Below are 20,121 nucleotides of genomic sequence, written 5' to 3' on the forward strand. Positions count from 1 at the left end.
GAGACACCTGGCGGGGCGCGAGGGTTTAAGCGAGCAGCGACACCGCGCGCGCGGTTGCTGCCTCGACGCAGAAATGAAAAAGATGGCCGCTCGCTTACAGCGAAGCGGTTCTATACGAATGCGTGGCTCGCGCGTGTGCCTGCGAAATGCGCACAAAGATGCACGACGGCGAGCGCGTAGTGATGCCAGCGAATTTTGTTTTTGCCTTCTGGTACGAGAGCGTGTGTCGCTGTAGCGACGACGAAACGCGAAGCGTGCGGCTTAAGCGGCCTCGATCGCGGGCGAGACGCTCGGCGGCGAGCGCGCACGAAGGAGAGAGAAGAGAAAAAAACAAAATGGCCGCGCGTTGCGGTTTTGTATGCGAGAAGCGCGTGCTCGAGCGACCTTGACCTTGGCGGCGAGGTGCGAGCGTGCTTAGTACGAGCGTAAGAGTGAGATGGTCGTTGGTGTAAAAATGCCGCTCAAGGCGTGCGCGAGGCTGCGATGGCGATGCGCCTGCGACAGCTTTTTCTTTTTTCTTTTCGACCGGGAGAAAACATCTCGCGAAGAAGAGAGCGACTCGACGGAGTGCCTCTGCGCGACGCAGAAGAAAGGAGCGACTCGCGGGTCGCACGTGGTCTCCAGAAAAAGAAAAGAGGTGTTGTACCTTGGCTGCCGAGAGACCACGTCTTTGTCGGTGTTGCTGCAGGACGAAGGTTGCGGCTGGCTACTGTCGCTGCTGTACGCCGGTGAGCGGAGGTGCGACCCCGGCACGTTCGCTGTATAGGGGCTGGTGCGGGGCGACCTCGGGTTGGCCGTATAAGCCGGGCTGGACTGCTGTCCTCGGTGAAGATGGCCGTAGAAGCCGGGCGCACCGACGGTGGCTGTAGATGGGCCTTTCCTCCGGTGCAAAAAAAACGTTTTCTAAGGTCCCGAGTCCGGGCTGTAGGGGGCTCCGTGGCTCGAGAAGATGCTTGCTGCGATGCGATGTTTCGAAGAAAGCGACGCCACGCTCCAAAAATGGCTGCCGCTCGTGCGCGTCGGTTGATGTTGCTCCGCTGTTGCTCGATGTCGGGGTCACCACTTTGGAACGACGAGGGTTTTCGCGCTCCTTAATTCGGGATCTGAGGCAACGCAGCAGGTTGTAGAAATGAGTAGACTCGTGTCTAAGTTTAAAATGCGATTTATTGACGAAGTATAAAACAGGTTCTTCTCTTCTCGAGCGTGTTGCCTGAACGAACGCTAGATGCTCTCTCATAACGATGGCGGGCAAGCTCGAGCGCGTCGCCGGATCGCCACGCATCGTGGTGGCTCGGAGGTGGCGCCGCGGGAAGCCGGTGGCCGGATGGTCAACTGAAGTCTGGTCGAGGGACGAGACGCTGCTTGCGTCTGTGACTCCGGGGGTGACCAGGATGGGTCCCCACAAGCATACAGGTTATAATATACTACTAACTAAATTAGCAGCGCCGCCTTCTTTGTTGATTTTTTTTTCAACTCTCTGAAGTTATTCGAGACTTGAGTCCATTAAAATCATTGTCATTTACTTGTTTAATTGTATTTATTGTCACTACAAGAAGCTGTAGCGGATACCTGGCTCTAGAGCATTTAGAATACATATTCTTTGCAACATTTATGCACATTCATCGGCAAACTTGATAAAATAAAATGGTTCAGTGCGGCTACATTCACGCTGTAGCCATCTTGCCAAACGACGAATACGCGGGGAAGGCGACGGAGGAATTCCCGTCTACAATCATAGTGTCGTACTGCCCTGCAGAGTGAAACATTCGGAAGAAATCACTTTCTTTGCTTTTAACTGGGGTTGCAAACACGTGTTTTTGCCGGTGGTATCAAAATTGTATTTATCGAGGTAACTTGTTGCTGAAGGTAAAATGAATGAAATCACCGATGAAAAAGATGATGATGAGAAAAACAATGGAAGGAATGAGAGTAACAGTCAGAATGACAATATAAACAATCATGATGATAAAAAATGAAAACCACTTGAGGACAATGAGATTGAAAGTGTTAAATTTTTTGTTGCTGTCAAATTTATTGACGACAAGGAGAAACATCATGTTATTGTAACCTCAGATAAAGTACTAAAGTTCGATCCAGTAAAGACAGAACGTAAAAAGTATAAAAATCCATACAAAGTTTTAAAATACGACACTGACAGACAACAAGAATTTGCAGTACCTGCTAATATTTTAGACCATTCAGGTAAGTAGTCATATATGCGTATCCATGTGTATGTATATATACGTATAGCTGCATTGCTTATCTTGTATACATATATAAAAATAATACATAATTCATTAATTCATTTCAGATTCGTTAGTGGATCTGAAAAATCAACACAAAAGATACGTTTATCCAAAGTCTAGGTTAAGTGATGCTCTAGAAAAGCTAGCTCAAGAGTCAGAAAGCGAGGATGATGGTTTAGATACCAAAGATCAAATTAAGAAAGATAGAAAAGATAAAGTGTACGATGACTATGAACAAATAATATTTAATACTTTTATACATATACCTGCATATGTATACCTTTAATGCATATTTATTATTTGTATTTCCAGAATGCGACAAAAGAAAAACCAGACTGTGCCTTCTAATACAAGAAAAAATGTAAATAAATGCGATAACATGCAGATGGTTGATAAGCAGACGCAGAGAGAATTGATTAAAGAAAAGCACAACAATTGCTCAAAGATAATGAAACGGTATCAAGTATGAAGCAAATGAAAATGAATAAAGTTTCAGCAAATTACAAATTAGATTTTTCTAATAATACTTAATGCGATACTGGCCTAGTATCAGAAAATACAGATAATATTGATTCCCAGATAAATACATTAAATAAAAAAATAAATGCCTTGGAAGAAGAAATAGATGAGAAGGATAAAGAAATTGATAACTTACAATTATCTCTTGTACTCGCAAACTCTACTTGAATCATGTACTGAAAAAATAATGAGTTAAAGAAAAAGTTAGAGGCATTTGAATCAACAAATGTTGATAAATCTAATACGCAAGGCAATGTATTAGAGTCTCCAGTACGTAGTACAGTAGTAAGCATAAAGTCAAAAAAATTATTTGACTCTCCAACAATGGTCCAAGAAGAAGATTCCATAGCATGTACAAGCTCTTTGACTCCTCCGATGAAAGTGAACAATAAACTTGTTCATCGTACACCTCCAACAATGTTCGAAGGAGAAGAAAATGCAATACCATCTGCAAGCTCTTCGACTCCGATGAAAGTGAAAGAAAACAAATCAGCTGTCACCACTACACCTAGCTTAAAAGGTAATTCTTTTATATTTGATATTTCAGTTTTTACATTTATAAGTAATTAATTTGATTATACAGGTTGCACACAAAGAATTCAAAGAAAATAAAAAAAAATAAATGGCTTAAACATTCATTATATGATTATGATTCGGATGACTATGCCAGTGATCTAAAAAAAGCTGAAAAAGAAAAAAAATCATGAAGATTTTACTGCATTCCAGATAACAAATAATGATGGACATAACGTAAGTTCTTTTAAGATATAGGTGGATCTCAAGATGGTTTGATCTTTGATTTGACAGAGAAAAATCTATATACAAATTAATTTCTTTTTATTCAATAAAATATGTATATCCACAGGAAAAAATGTTTCATCTTTGCTATGGATATTGTATCAAATATGAGGAATAGAAATCAATAAGAAGTCAACCGACTGCATCTCGATTCATTAATAAATTAGCCATAGCTTTGTGGGAGAGAGGGAAATGGTATTAAGAGCTGTCGATTTACGAAGGGCGGAATCAAGAAGAGATTGAGATACACCTAGAAAAGCCGGTAACACCTAAAAAAGCTGGAATATTAAGAAGTGAGTAAAATCAATAAAATAACATTAATATAATTATGAAATTGTAATTTTAAAATGTCATTGTAAAATATTATAATTTGAAAATTTTGTAGAATGCTATCGACGATATTTACTCTCAAAACACGAAATAAAACAGAAAGATTTGGAAAAATTAAATCAAAATAATTTAAGCAAGAATCACAAAAGAAATTTATTGAAAAAATTGGATGGTTGGACTACACATTTAAGTAATGCCATCAATCAAGTTTACAATCAAGAAAAGGCTAAGGACAAAGGTAAATATTCTAAAATGATAAAATTATCATTGAATATTTTACAATTTTATTTTTCACATTACAGCAACTATTTATTTTTATATTTTACAGACGCTGATTCCAGCCCATCCTCTGAAGACGATAAAGGTCTAATCGCGCAGTCGATTTGGATTCTGATAATTAATACAATTGACTTATAAAGTTAAAGTATTGGTGAACAAATGTTGAAAAATCTTTAAAATTTTATTTATACTTTTTAAGTATTTTAAGACATAAGTAGAATAATGTCGTTTATGACAGGAAAGTTCTTCCATAACATAAGATTGTGAAGGGGCCACGCCACCTCTATATATAGATATACTTTGATAAAAGTATTATATCAAGTGGCGCGGTAGCGCCACGAAGGCGAGTTTGAGAAGCAGACGGAGCCGCGGCGCCCGTGACATATTTACTTCTATATTGGTGTTCGGATTTTTCATTATACAAAAAAAAATACTTATCATCATTATTGGTTGGATTTTTTGGCTTATTAGCATGTCTTCTGAGCTAAACTATGATTTCCAACAAAAACATTAGTGAAAAAGCTGCCTATTTTTATAATATGGGAGTAGATAATCCAAAAATGCTGAAATCACCTATTTATTCTTCAGCCCGAAATGTGGTAGGACCGTGAAGTTAGCCGCGCACGGCCAAGAGTAAGGGGATTGCTTTCTCATAAATATCGAAATCCCGCTCATTTCCGCTATTCAGGTTGAGGTTACTATATGCTTTCCCGCCATATACTTACTGCCGATTTTATTTATAATCGTCATACAAGAGAATCGTTGTGTTTTTTTAATCTGGTCTGGCTAAAAGAAATTCATTTTTAAAGTCCAACAATTCAGTGCATTCACTTTATAAAAATGAATTGTAGTTCTTCTTATACAACCGATGAGGAGATGGAGTATTTGGAACATCGTGATGTAACCACGTAAGTATTTGTGAGGTTATATTGTTTGTTTTTATTTCACGTTTTATATTGTTTTTTACGTTTACATTATAGAATCATTGTGGGTATGTCGATGCAATTACTGCTCCTGCAAAAGCTCCTGGCAAGAACGATTTATTATTTAAATTTGTTGTATCAAATGGAAACAGACGCATTCCTATTCTTGTATGGGACGTAGATCTTATCAATAAATTATCTAAAGAAATTTGTTCTAGCAGGGTAAGTTATCTTACTTATTATTTACATCATACCATAGTTTTCAATATGTATATTTTTGTTTCTTTTTTATTTATAGGTAGTAAGTATTAATGGTGGCCACTGTCGAGCTGTTGCCCCATCGAAAATCAAGGACGAAAGTAATTTGGTCCCATTTGAAGTAATAATAAAGGAAAATACAGAAGTTTCTTTTTTGGGCTATCACAACTTACAAAATCAAACGACGAATCAACTTCAAAAGGCCACTTTTGATAACATACACACTTTAGAAGGACTAATAGGTGAGTAGTAATTTTTAATTGATATTTTTTATCTAATTTGTTATTTTTACCTATTTCCCAATTGTTTTATTTGTTATTTTTACCTATTTCCCAATTGTTTTAGAAATTTCTGGCTACATAAGAACGAAGTTTTCGTTATTGCACAATCGTAGTGGCCATATGACTTATGGATTAGGAGCAATCACCGATGGGATTAAAAAAATCACTGTTCAAGTGAAACAGTTTACGGAATGTGAGGTTGAAATTGGAGATTATGTCACTGTTACAGGAATATTAAAAGGCCAAGGTTTGTCTTTACATGTATATAATTTTTGACATTTAAATTTAATATGCGATATTAAAATCCATTTTTTGTAGACTTCTTTTTGATAATTTCTTTTCTTTTTTAGACTCCCTTGTAACAATTTTTTGCGATAGCATCAATAACATAAAGTTGGATGCTGAAAAACCAGCTTTAACAGCAGCAGAAGTTCAACGTGGTAGCCGACCAGTTAAACGCATACGCACAAGTGACAAAAAATGTTGAATTACATTTAAAATATTCCATATATTTTGAGTTCTACGGTTAAAAGCTATTATTTATTGATTATTTAAAAAAAAATTACTGTTACATATTTCATATGTTCTGAGTTTTACGGTTCAAAGCTTTTATTTATTACTTTGCTTTTATTTTATACTATTACAATTTTGAACTAGATTAAAGAAGAATAACAAATCATAAGACTAATTACGTACAAGTTTGGTACAAAATGTGATTCATAGTTTTATGACTGTGATATTAGAAACATATTTTGATAGTTATTCTTCAGACTAAAAATATGTGATACTCGTGTTTATCGAAACTAAAATAATTATATATTTAAAAAGTCAATACTCTTATTATAACAGTATTTTCATAATGTTTAATTAGTTTCAAAGATTAATATATAATTATGATATTTTCAGTTACACGCTAAAGTATAATGACTTCAAAGACTAATTGACTTAAGATTTTCAATTACATGTTCAAGTATTTAAATAATTTAAATGACTTTTAAGACTTGTTACAAGAAGAGAATTGTATCTTTTAAAGATAAAGATGACTCCGTAAACAAAAGTATATTTGTAGTTCCTAATATAGAATTTACTATATTAAAAAGTTAACATAATATTTCTATATAATTTTGTATTTGCATGAAGTTTGTTTATTTGTTTGTACAAACAATGTATCAAGTCTACGTATATTTTTTATAATATAAAGTAAATAAAAAGACTATTATGAGATTACGATGATATAAAACTGTTCTTTTTGGCAACATATATTTCAAACAAAAAATAAGTTAATTAATTAAATAAAATAAGTAGTACAATGTTTTTGAACAAATATTTTTTTATTGTGTATATATAGTATAATTAATAATTTTATAATAAGGGTACAGATAAAACTGGAGGTCTTAGAGTTTTAAGAATTTTTACAATTTTAACTTTTCCAGACATATGAGCCATAATGTGCTTTTCCAAATATTTTTTGTTAACGTATGTTCTCTTACAATAATTACATGTGTAAACATTTTTAGGATGTTGTGAGTTTACATGTTTTTCCAAAACATCTTTTCTAACAAAAGTTTTATTACAGATATGACATGTAAAGTTACATAGATCAGTATGTGTCAATCTATGAGTTTGTAGATGTTGATTTTGGGAGAACTTCTTATTACACTCATTACAACTGTAATTTTTCAAACCTTTATGTATACTTTGATGTACTTTTAATTGCCCATTTGTTTTGAAACTTTTTTCGCATATTAAGCATTTAAAAGCTTTCACAGTATCATGGATCTTGATATGCACATTTAAATTTCCCATTTGAGTAAAACTTTTTTTACATATAGTGCATATATGTGGTTTATTTTTTGAGTGTATTCTTTCATGTATTATTAAATCTCTCTTTCTTTTAAAAGTTTTTTCACAAGAAACACATGTGTACAGAACATTTTCAGAATTTTTATCGTTTTCCATATTTAAACAATATTCTTCATGCAGGTTACTTGATTTTCAAAATAAAAATTTTATTTAAATCTGTTCCAGATTGATTCGTGTATCATACTGCCTACAAAGTTAATTATATTTTAGGGTTAGGGTTATACTTATTTCGTACAAATTATTATTCTATTTTATTAATATACGTGACTTACCTTTATTTTACAACGTCTAACATTTGTTAAAAAATGTTATAAATTTTTTAGAGCTACATAAATAGCCGTATAGTTGAAGAAATATATGAGAAAGCAATCCCGTGCGCCGTTGATGACAGAAACTTATGGGAAAGCAATCCCGCGCGCGGCTCACGACAGAAATTTATGAGAAAGCAATCCATGCGCGATTTGGATGCGCAGTTGCATTTTTTTGGACTCGCATATGTAACCGCGTATAAAGAAGTATACGTGACGTATCTGAGCGTGAGAACAACAAACAATCAACGTGTTTATGTTGATAACAAAAAAGCTTGTAGAGTATACATGGTTTGGAGTTAACAGCTTATTAAGGAAGAATAAAAGATTTTCAAGAGTACATAGCTTACATGGCTTGGAGCCAATAACTTTAATAAGGGAGAGAGAAAAGAGCACCTGGCAAATAACATGCAACTTCATTTTTACTTTCTACAACATTCCACCTGTTGATTTCCAATTATTCGGTGCAAGTCAACGTTCATTTTAGCAAAAACAGGTAAAAATTATTAAAAATATGTTTTTCTAACATTATTTAAATGGAAACTTTTAGATTACAAGGCATGTGCTAAGAGTGGTAACCTAACCTGCACATCTATACACACAAACATATACATAATCACACACAACGTTCACTGCCTTAACTACTCTAGTATGCACGTGAATTTTAAAAACATCAGTTACAATTTGTGTGTTGAATATTACCAAGGATGAAGTCCAGATGTAATTATCTTAATAGATATTCTCAACTCAGTGTTCGAGTCAGTCGCAGGTAGTATATATCATTATGGTGGCATATATGCAGAGCATTATAATTTTTGCTGTACATTTTAGTGTAGATACTTGTTTCATTATGCACAAACAGGTTAGCGTAATAATTTTTACTTAACAAACTCTGCTAGGTGTTCCACATCAAATCCTATGGCTTATAGTGGACAAAATGTACAAATAGGTGTTTATATGAAAATGTAACTGAAACACGTGAAATCAAAACAATTAGATATATTGTTTCAATATCTTTAAATAAATCACCTTGTACAATTTTAAACCTCTGAGTATGATAGTTTTGAGAGCGAAAACAAAATCAGAAAACAAGCAGTCGTATGTAACTATTGATAATTTTTGTTCGCACTCAATTAAAAACTATCATACTTGGAGGGCTAAATTTTTGTGTGGTGATTTTTTTCAAGATGTTCAAATTTTGAACAGCTACCAAAGACAGACAAGATAAAATTGTTACGCTATCTTGTTTCTATGTAATAAAACAAGCATCTACACAAAAAATTTTACATCTTTGCATTAATACACTGTATATATGCCACCATATGTGACTGACTCGAACACTGAGTTGAGACGTACATCTTTCAGGATAATTATGTTTCTTACAGGTTATTAAAAACAGCAAATTAAATACACTCACACTATATGACACCATACTTACTGTACACATAAAAACTCTACACAATTGCATTTTCCTACATGAAAAAACTCTACGCAGATATATTTTCTACACGAATATTTCCTACACTTATTTTTTATTATTTTACTACACTGCAAAACTCTACACAAACGTATAACCTATTGTTGTAACAATGATATAACAATAGGTTATGATATTGTGTAGAGTTTTGCAGTGTAGTAAAATAATAAAAAATAAGTGTAGGAAATATTTGTGTAGAAAATATCTGCGTAGAGTTTTTCCGTGTAGGAAAATGCAATTGTGTAGAGTTTTTATGTGTACAATAAGTATGGTGTCCACTATATCAGTTTTCAACTTATTCTAACCTCTTTCCCATCATGCTTCCACAGTTAACCTTTTAAGTAGTTATTTAAATATTATTACTTAAGAAACGATTCTAATTTTTTTTTGTAATTACTCTTTTTACCTTTACATATCTTTGCCATGTTTTGAACCAGAATCGTTTAGTTTTTATTAGTTCGCTTACTTTCTACCAGAGACGATTTTTTTTATTTATCTACATAATTTTTTTCTTTTATTTTACAGCTAAAATTTGGATTGAAGAATAACGGTACTCTCTATGTCCTACAAAATACAAAATTGTAAGGTATATATACATATTTATATACATGTTTGCAATTACTTTTATTGACTTTTTTCATATTCTAATGTTATACCATATTTCTTTTTCAGGTTTTCTGTCTTTGAATAAAGCTAATGACTATAATATTAATGAAGTGTGATATTTAACATCCTAAGTAATTATAACTGATTATTGCAGTTTAGTGAAATTTGTTATTATGACTGATCATAGTATTACTGAACTTTGATAAAATTACTGTAATAATTGTCACAATGTAACAATAAAATAAATAATTTCAATTTTTCTCTCTCTTTTTTTTTACTGTATATATAGACTGCCTTCCGTCTATTTTTATTTACAAAACAATATCCTTACAGTTATAATTATTCTTTTAAAAATAATATCTATCCATATTTCCAACATTTATTTTTACTAAAATCCTGCCTTATCTAGCCAAAGCCATAGCCAAAGCCATTAGCCAAAGCCATTAGCCAAAGCCATTGCCAAAGCCATTAGCCAAAGCCATTAGCCATATGCATCAGCAAAAGCCATTAGCCAAAACCATCAGCTAAATTAAGCCATTATAGCCAAAACCATCAGCCAAAGCCAACAGCCATATAAATACCCCATGGTCATATCAGTTGAATATTGCTATATTCAGCGAAAGCTGTCAGTCATAAATATAGTTACAAATAGTACAGCCACACTATCGTGCAAACAATTGTAGATTAGAACCGATTAAAACGATTATAAACTATTAAAACGGAGCACTGTTGAGGATTACAATCGTTTATTAATCCAATCAATAAGAAATTGTGATTCGTTTTAATCGTTTATAATCATTTTAATCTGTTTAAATCTGCAACTGTTATCAGGGTAGCCAAGTCTCTACGTATCTAACCGAAGCCACCAATCGGAGACATCAACCATAGATAACCACAGCCACAAGCCTGTATTACCTGCAAACAGCCGAAGTCATAACCATTAACTGTATAACTATAAAACAGCTTTTATTAGCCATAATCAGATAGCTAATGTATTTAAATTAAAATAAATTTTACATTATTTCAAACAACCAAAGATTAATTAAACCAAATTTATATTAAATATATTTTTTATATGATACTTGTACGTCTGCTCTAAGCGACAAGGCATTAATTAGTCCGCTAAGTGTTTATGTAGACTATTTTGTTAGAATATTATAAAATGGATAATAATATTACACAAAATTTCTCAGAATGTGCACGAAAACGTGTTACATCAGGTGATTTGCTGGAAGATTCTGACATTGATTTTTTTCTATTATTACTAACAAAATGTTCAAAATATAAGCCCTTTTCAACTTTACTTTTATACCTAGGTCTTATTTCAGAAATTCCGAGAAATCAAAAGCATATACAAATTATATATTTATCCTCAGTATGCAATAATCCAAACGATACTGGACATTGGGTAACTTCTTATTATGACACTGATTATATTTATGTTTTTGATTCTATAAATAATAAAGTAATGCACAAAGATTTAGAAAAATCATTAAAATTGCTACATCCTTATTATTTTCTGGAAGGTAAGAGAGTTATTTTCCCAAAGGTTCAACAACAAACGAATCAAAAAGATTGTGGAATTTTCGCCATAGCTTTCGCAATAACTTTATTATGCAAAATGAAACCAGATCTTCTTACGTATAATACTCATATCATGCGTCCACATTTACTGAAATTACTTGTTAGTAAGTACATCGCACATTTCCCTTGTATTATTACACCTATCCCTATAAATGTTCAGCCTAGAAAATTATATGATACAAATATTATCATTAATAATGCTTGTCTCAATGATGAACACATAGATTATTTTCATACAATGTTACAACAACTTTCTGCGTACCAACCCTACTCAACGTTGTATTTACAGAATATTTCAAAAATTTCGCATATAAATGAAAATAATAAACACATACAAATATTATTTCAACGTGGCTCCACAATAGGTCATTTTGTATGTACATATTACGATACTAGTACTTTATTTGTGTATGATTCAATGAATAATAAAGAACTTCATAGTGATATTAGTATAGTTTTAAAGACGTTACATCCTTATTGTTTTAATGAACAAAAGAAACCGATTATATTTCAAACAGTTCAGTCCCAAAAAAATGCTACAGATTGTGGTGTTTATTCTATAGCCTATGCTGTGACCCTTTTATTTGGTTATAGACCCGAGACAATGGTATATAATAACAGTGAAATGCGTAAACATTTGTTAAAAATATTTGAAACTAGAACAATTGAACATTTTCCATGTCTTAGTACTTTTTCCAACTATTGTTCACAATTTAACTTTAGTTCCATAACTGAAACAAGAGCTACAATTTCCGGTTTAGGTAACAATGTTATGCATAATAGAAAACGTACAAACGATCAAATAACGGACGAAACTTCATTACAAAACCATAGGGAAACAAATCTACATAGTCTCGCAATCAAGAAAAAAAAAACATACTATCAAAAAAATAAAGATAAAATTTTACAAGCTCGAAGAGACAAACGTCGAATGAAAAAATGTAAAACTGGAACTGCACATAGCAATCAAAGTGTAATTGATGAAACTCAGAAATGTTTAGTTGATCAGTTATCGCCTCCAAAAAATATTAATATTGTCAAAAAATATAAATCGTGTAAAGTCACTGAAAATGAAAAATCTATTTCTTCTCTTAGTAATAATGAATCGAGTTCACAACTCCATATAAACGCGCACGATTACAATACAAAAAGCATTGATGATAATAACAAATCTGATTGTAATCCAAACTCTCAAAGTTACAATAAATCATGTAGTGAAAAGACAAACAATTATTTAGATTCTAATAGTAAGACAAGTTTAAAAAATAAAAAATATTATGAATCGCACAAGAAAAAGATACTAAGTAAAAGAAAAATACATTATTCAAATAACAAAACTGACATTTTGAATAAGCGCAGGAACAAATACAAGGATAATCGTGAAAAACTAGTAGAAAGACAAAATAAATACTACGATAAAATTAAAAACAAAATTGCAATGGCGAACAAAATTAAAAAGAAATACAATGTGATTAATGTTGTTAAGGATAGTACAATAAAATTAATAAAAAACAGTGAAAATTTTATTACCAATATTATGATTAAATTGGATTGTTCATTTTCTTCTTCACAACGCAGATTAGAGGCTGAAAATTTAGTATCTACTTCCATTTATCTTCGAGATGAATATATCAACAAAGTAAGAAAAGTGTTGAAAAATCTACAAAATAAAATTGAATTGTCATTGACTCGATTAGGTAATATATCTATTACGGATAATATAGACTGTGCATTAACTGCTTTATGCGGTATTCCTAAACATACTTCCTCCTCAGAACCATATTTTTCTGATGCAGCGTATGATTTTCGGCTTGGATTATTTAACGATTTTAATATTAATAATAAAGTTATTTTAAATGAAAAAGGACAAACCACCAATATTTTACCACTTATTATTGAAGAAAAAAATAAAAAAGGTAAAGTTTGGGAATGCAATGGTTACTGTAAAACTATCGATATTGATATATTAACAGAGCTACAAGCATTTTTTTTAGATATTCTTAAAGTGACTTTCAGAAATGCTTACAAGTTTTTTTTATCTATAGATATATGTTCAGCTCAATCACGCAATATTGATAAGCTTGGTCATCCAAACATTTGTTATAACCAACCCCTATTATGTACTTCAAAATTTTTAAAGTTGCAAGTTTTATCATCTCATTATCCTCATTTGCGAACGATTCAAAGATCTCTTTATGAATTGAAACATTTGTATACTTTTATTTTGGACATAGAAAATGCTTTAAATGATGCAGATGTAGTGTTATTAAGAGATATTATACAAAAATCCAAGAAACTTGGTGTACCTATGAAAAGCAATAAAAACCTGAATCAAGTAAATTTAAATGAATCAGAATTAAAAGAGCAGTTTTGTATTGGCATCAAGGAATATACAAAAATAGTAACGGATCCACCTACGATTCCTTGTATTTCATGCGAAAGACTATTTTGTGCTAGAGACATTCAACATTATGATCAGAATAATGCAACTAATGTTGCTTTTGAATTACTCGGCATAGAACGTGAAAATCTTTTTCAAAAACTTAAGAAATTGCATAACATTACCGATAATTCTATATGCAGACCTTGTTTAACAAATTTAAGAAAAAATATCATGCCATCCAACTGTATTTTAAATAACCTTTTTGTGGGAGAAGTTCCAGAAGAAATTAGAAGTCTCAATATGATAGAGAAAATTTTAATACAAAGGGCAAAAGCTTTTCAAACAATTACGAAACTAAATACCGTTATGAATAAAAATATTCCTCATTATGTAAAAATTGATAAAGTAATTGGTAGAACATTTCATTTACCTTTACCACTAGAAGAGACTTTAAAAAAGATATGTCCTGATACTGATCCCATTAATGCAGATCACGAATTATATATCTTGATTCGAACACACCCAACAAAAGCTAATAAAATTTGGGAAGATTACATTGATATAAACAAAGTATGGAAGGCGTTACAGTGGCTAAAGAAAAATAATTCTATTTATGAAAAAATTGAACTTCCATCTAATCCCCAAATGTTATTGGATACACTACACGAGCAATTAGAATATGAAGAAAATCATGAAAACGCAGAAGAAGAATGTACACCTAAAACAAATACAGTACCAAACGAACCCCCAGTACGTCCGTTATTAACCCAAAAATCTGAGACGGACCCTTTTTATGACCATTACACCATTTATCCTTTGCATGACAAAAAAAAGAATGAATCAGATACTGCACTTTACCAGATGTTGCAAGTTTCCGCTGCTGCTTTAGATAACAGAGGAAAAGATTTAGATCTCAAATGCTTTCCTGATTTATATCCTTACGGAAAATATGGGCAACATGCTGAAAGAAAGCCTAATTTAAGAGATTTCGATTATATTAAGAGTAGATTAGCATCGAAACATTCACAATTTAGATTGAATATTCAATATCTGTTTTTTTCACTTTACAATAATACACTGAGACAAATAAATGCTGGAATATTTCAAATGCTTAATATCATCAATCCAAGGTATAAGTACACGGTCAAAGAATTTCTGCAAATGTTAAATGAAAATAAACTAGATGGTAATTTAGATACCATTTTCTCTCGTTTGCCAGGTACTGAATCGTATTGGAAAAAAGTTCGTAATGAATTGAGGTGTATGGCACGCGAGTACGGACCTGCTACTTTCTTTATCACTTTCAGCCCAGGAGAGTGGATGTGGTCTGCACTAGCGGAATATATAAAACAAGTAAATGGGTGGAATGATAGTCGTTCTATTTCGCAATTAATAGCTGCAGACCCGGTATCAACTGCTAGATATTTCCAAAATAAATTCAAAGCTGTGTTAGCTTATATACTATCTAAGTCAAATCCGATTGGAAAAGTTACACATTATTACTGGGTCCGTGAATACCAAGGTAGAGGATTACCCCATTATCATTGTTTGTTTTGGATCCAGGATGCTCCGATTTATGGTACAAGTTCGAATGAAGAAGTGCAAGAGTTTATCTTACAACATATAACATGTCACATTCTAGATAAACAGATTTCGCCAGAACTTCATCGTCGCGTCTTAGCCTATCAACAGCACAAACACAACGATTATTGTATGCGCAAGAAACAGACAAAAACTGGATTTTCAACTGCTTGTCGTTTCGGATTTCCTCGCCCCGTAACTGATAGAATAATTTTAAGAGACGTATCTGTTGCTATTTCGAATCGAAATAAATTAAAAAATAAATCTCGATTTTATGATTTACCTAGAACAACAGATGAACAGAATATTAATGATTATATGCCTGCTCTATTGCTCATTTGGGAAGGAAATAACGATGCTCAATATATTGGAGAATCTTCTTATTTGTTGACCAAATACGTAAGCAAATATGGTACAAAAGGTGAAAAGAGCAATTTAGATTTCGCAGATATACAATCAAATAAACCGTTGTTTAACCGTCTTTGGGCTTTTGCTGTACGTGCCTTACAACATAGAGAATGTGGAGCGATTGAAGCCGCTGATGTTTTGTTAGGACATCCTTTGCATAGTACTGATCCCGAAACAATTGTTAAATGGTTGAATGTTAATATTATAAGGGGTAGAAAACTAAAGCCATTTAATGAAATCAAAAATCTTCCAGAAGATTCAACAGATTTATTTTATGATTCTTTCATAGATAATCATTATCCCAACAGACCAAAGGAATTAGATTCATTATGTTTGTATGATTTTGCTAAGTGGTTTGAGATTTCAAAGAAAAACCCAATTTACAAAGCTGAGTATTATGAAATGTCAAACGGCTTGTATTGTAAAAAACGCAAGAAACCTTATTTAATAAATCACTATCAGTTTAATCCAAATAATCAGTTAGAAGCTTACTACCATGCGTTGTTATTATTATTTAAACCTTGGAGGGATTTAGATGAATTAAAAGGTTCTGACGGAACATATTGTGAATCTTTTAAAAAACAACAGCATGAGCTAGCACAAGCGATGAAGTACCATGATAAATGTACAATTATACAAGAAGCTATGGATAATATGAATAAATTAATTCAGAATCAATTAGAACAAAGTGTAGCAGATACGCCCAAAAATTCAGCTCATATACCTGATGGCTGTGTACCGATTGAAGTAGAAAATGCTATGAATGATTTTCAAGCTGTTGTAGAAAAAGCTATTATTAGTAAACAAGACCTACAAAACTCGATTGCGAAATTTAATACAGACCAGCTAAGAGTTTTCAACAAAATAACTTCAGTTATACAATCAAATAGTAAAATACTAAGAATGTTTGTAAGCGGTCCTGGAGGAACGGGTAAAAGTTTTGTCATTGAAAATTTAGTTTCATGGAATAAAATACACCGTTGTAAAGATACAGCCGTCACAGCTCCTACTGGAATTGCTGCATATAATATCCAAGGACTTACAATTCACAGATTATTGCAACTTCCAGTAGAACACGGCGGCACAGCAGAGTATAAAGAATTATCTGGACCAGCTTTAAAACAAATAAGACAGACATTGCAGAATGTTGACTTGATTATTATAGATGAAATATCGATGGTATCGAATATTACTTTCATGTATATTCATTTGCGTTTAACTGAGATATTCGATACATCTGATACTGAGGATGGATGGTTTGGGAAAATTAACGTTCTTGTTTTTGGTGATTTGCTGCAACTTCCTCCAGTTCGCGAAGATTTTGTATTTGTTGGAATGAAAAAAAAACAAATTGATAAGTATATCAAATCGATGATTACTTTTAATTTGTGGGAGCTATTCGAATATGATGAATTAACAATCAACATGAGACAAAAAAATGATCAAGCATACTCAGAAATTCTTTTGCGTATTAGATTAGGTTTTATGACTCATTCTGATATAAATGTACTGAAAACAAGAAAAATTGATTTTACAAGTAATGATTACTCGAAGAATATTCAAGAATTATGTAATTATTTAAAAAAATTACCAGTAGATACAGTGTGCTTATTACCTACCAAAAAAATGTGCAATGCCATTAATGAAGCAATGATGCTTACCATTGATTCAGAAGAAATTAATCTTGTTGCCAAAGATTCATACAAATGTGAAAAAAATCTACAAAAAAAAGTCTTGAAATTATTGAACGACGATGAAGACAATTTTTGTGGTATTGATCGCGTAATTACAATTAAAATCGGTTCTAAAGTTATGTTAAGAAGGAATATTGATGTTTCTATTGGGTTAGTAAACGGAACAATCGGCACTGTAGTTTCTCTTTCTAAAGATAGATCTACGGAGATTACAAGTATACGCATTGTATTACAGTCCGGAAAAGAACATGAAATACCTCGATTGGAATATAAATTTATTATCATGGATAAAATATCTATCACTCGAGAACAATTTCCAATTTGTAATAGTTATGGAATAACAATTCATAAAAGTCAAGGGTTAAGCTTGACAAATGCTGTCGTTGAAGCAGGAAACAATGTATTTAGTAATGGTCAAACGTACGTTGCAGCTTCTAGAGTAACTACTTTAGAAGGTTTGCATCTTATTAACTTTGATCCTTCGTGTTGCACTGCAGACATGACAGCTATTCTTGAGTATAATAGATTACGAAAAGAATATCGACCAGATCTAAATAGCTTTGATATTCCACAAGATCGCAAACAAATTCAAAGTTTAAAAGTGTATGATACGCGATGGTGTATAAAAAAAAATGAATTATTGACAGACGCTGAAAGTAATTTAAATCATATTTCCGATAGTACTTCGGATATTTCTGGTTTACCTAACAATGATGGAGTTTCTTGCTATGCCAATGCCTGTGCACAAAGCTTATTTCATTCAACAACTATTAGAAGAATATTATTACAACATAGCCATACAGACACTGTCAAATTAGTATTTCAACAATATATTAATAAAACTAATGTCGATATTCAAAAATTAAGAGAGTTCGCTGGTGAAGAATTTCAAACCGATACGCAGCAAGATGTGGCAGAATTTTTATTAAGTCTATGCAATAAGTCACTTATATTACAAAATATTCTGAATAACCAACTAATTGAAACAATCAGATGTCCTGGATGCGATGAAAGACAACATAGTAATACATCTAATAATTATATCGTTAATCTTTTCTTACCAGATTTTCGAGTTTGTACATTACAACAAATCATAGATTATAATATTGGCAATTGGCAAGATATTGAAAATTATTGTGATAACGGTTGTCAGTTAAAAAAGATTAAAAAAGCTGATTACGTAATCAGTAATACATTGGTGATTTTACAATTGATGTTATTTGATCGTACTGATGATAACGATATTGTAAAAATAACGAATTTAAAAATAAATGGAATACCATTAGCTAAGGTTGACATCAATGGTAAAAAGTATAGGGTTGCAAGTGGGATATTTCACCATGGTAATATTTCTCAGGGTCATTATACTAATATGTTACGACAACATAATCAGTGGTTTAACATCAGCGATAATGATGTTACTAAAAAACAATGGCCAAGAGGTGCTAAAAATGTTTACATTTTATTTTTAGAACAAATTTAATGTGTTTTAATACCTTTGTTCTAAAAGACATGAAATCTCAAAAAAAAAACTTTTGACCAAAGTACAAAAGTTAGGCGAGTTTGATGCATTGCGTATTATTATGGTTTTCATTTTTATAACAAACTTGAGATACTTTAATAAGGTCGCTTAAAAAGATATGAAATCTCTAAAAAAAAACTTTTAAGCAAAGTAAAAAGGTTAGGCGAGTTTGATATATTGCACATTATCATGCATGTTAATAAAATAACTTAACAAAATAAAATAATTTTGTATACTACTAAATTAGAGATCAAAAACCAACTGAGATCAATTAAAGAAGGCAATTTTTTTGTTTACAATAAAATGACATTTCCAAAAACAACTGAGATCAATAAAAAAAAGTCAAGTTTGTATTAATTATTTTATTTTATTCACAATACAACAAACAAAAAATCTTTGTGTTTTATTGAAGGCTAAGACAAATGATTGCTGATTTTAACTTAAGTAATATATTGATCAATTACAAACAACTCAAGATACTACGTAACTTGCCATGCCCGTTTCACTTTATTCATAGGTGAACAACGAAATTTTTTTTTAAACGCTACAACGTTATACCAAGTTTGTTCATGTTTTTAACTTTTTACAAATCTTTTAAAGTATGCAGAATTTCATGAATACTATTTTAAAAGTAATTGTCAGTGCATATTTTCTACTTTTAAATGAATACAATTTCCATGACTAAAATTTCTATATATTTTTTTTTTACAAAAGGAAAAAATGATTTATTGAATTCTTTTTTGTTCAATTACATTTAGTAATCTACATTACAAATTTATTATTATATATATAATAATAAAAATAACAATGAAGTTTGTGTACACAAGTTAAATATGCAGAAAGCTACACATTGCAATTAGACAACACCATGAATAAAGTGAAACGGGCATGGCAAGTTACGTAGTATCTTGAGTTGTTTGTAATTGATCAATATATTACTTAAGTTAAAATCAGCAATCATTTGTCTTAGCCTTCAATAAAACACAAAGATTTTTTGTTTGTTGTATTGTGAATAAAATAAAATAATTAATACAAACTTGACTTTTTTTTATTGATCTCAG

At 31.8% G+C, this 20,121-nt stretch overlaps 3 protein-coding genes and 2 long non-coding RNA genes across 5 annotated transcripts; 4 read left to right on the forward strand and 1 right to left on the reverse strand.

The window, feature by feature from the left end:
• Window positions 1–1,896: 1,896 nt before the first annotated feature.
• On the forward strand, window positions 1,897–2,910 carry LOC116417941. The gene is made up of 4 exons (XM_031933134.1): window positions 1,897–1,929; window positions 1,989–2,202; window positions 2,312–2,465; window positions 2,559–2,910. Exons 1-4 carry the CDS (start codon window positions 1,897–1,899, stop codon window positions 2,713–2,715), a joined length of 558 nt encoding a protein of 185 aa, XP_031788994.1. The 3' UTR covers window positions 2,716–2,910.
• Window positions 2,911–5,012: 2,102 nt separating this feature from the next.
• Window positions 5,013–6,871, forward strand: LOC116417949. The gene is made up of 5 exons (XM_031933143.2): window positions 5,013–5,072; window positions 5,153–5,317; window positions 5,394–5,595; window positions 5,699–5,881; window positions 5,985–6,871. The coding sequence occupies exons 1-5, from the start codon at window positions 5,013–5,015 to the stop codon at window positions 6,119–6,121; spliced, it is 747 nt and encodes a 248-aa protein (XP_031789003.1). The 3' UTR covers window positions 6,122–6,871.
• Window positions 6,872–6,944: 73 nt separating this feature from the next.
• Window positions 6,945–9,202, reverse strand: LOC116417947. Its single transcript, XR_004228142.2, has 2 exons — window positions 7,770–9,202; window positions 6,945–7,684 (listed from the first exon to the last, which is right to left on the reverse strand). It is a non-coding gene; the product is annotated as an uncharacterized LOC116417947 (long non-coding RNA).
• LOC116417946 lies at window positions 7,823–10,148 on the forward strand. The gene is made up of 3 exons (XR_004228141.2): window positions 7,823–8,301; window positions 9,808–9,868; window positions 9,955–10,148. It is a non-coding gene; the product is annotated as an uncharacterized LOC116417946 (long non-coding RNA).
• A 2,946-nt stretch (window positions 10,149–13,094) lies between these two features.
• Window positions 13,095–19,021, forward strand: LOC116417950. Its single transcript, XM_031933144.1, has 3 exons — window positions 13,095–13,111; window positions 13,660–18,141; window positions 18,532–19,021. Exons 1-3 carry the CDS (start codon window positions 13,095–13,097, stop codon window positions 19,019–19,021), a joined length of 4,989 nt encoding a protein of 1,662 aa, XP_031789004.1.
• The last annotated feature ends 1,100 nt before the right edge of the window (window positions 19,022–20,121 follow it).

The sequence above is a fragment of the Nasonia vitripennis genome, assembly GCF_009193385.2.
Source record: "Nasonia vitripennis strain AsymCx chromosome 5 unlocalized genomic scaffold, Nvit_psr_1.1 chr5_random0008, whole genome shotgun sequence".
NCBI classification, from domain to species: domain Eukaryota; kingdom Metazoa; phylum Arthropoda; class Insecta; order Hymenoptera; family Pteromalidae; genus Nasonia; species Nasonia vitripennis.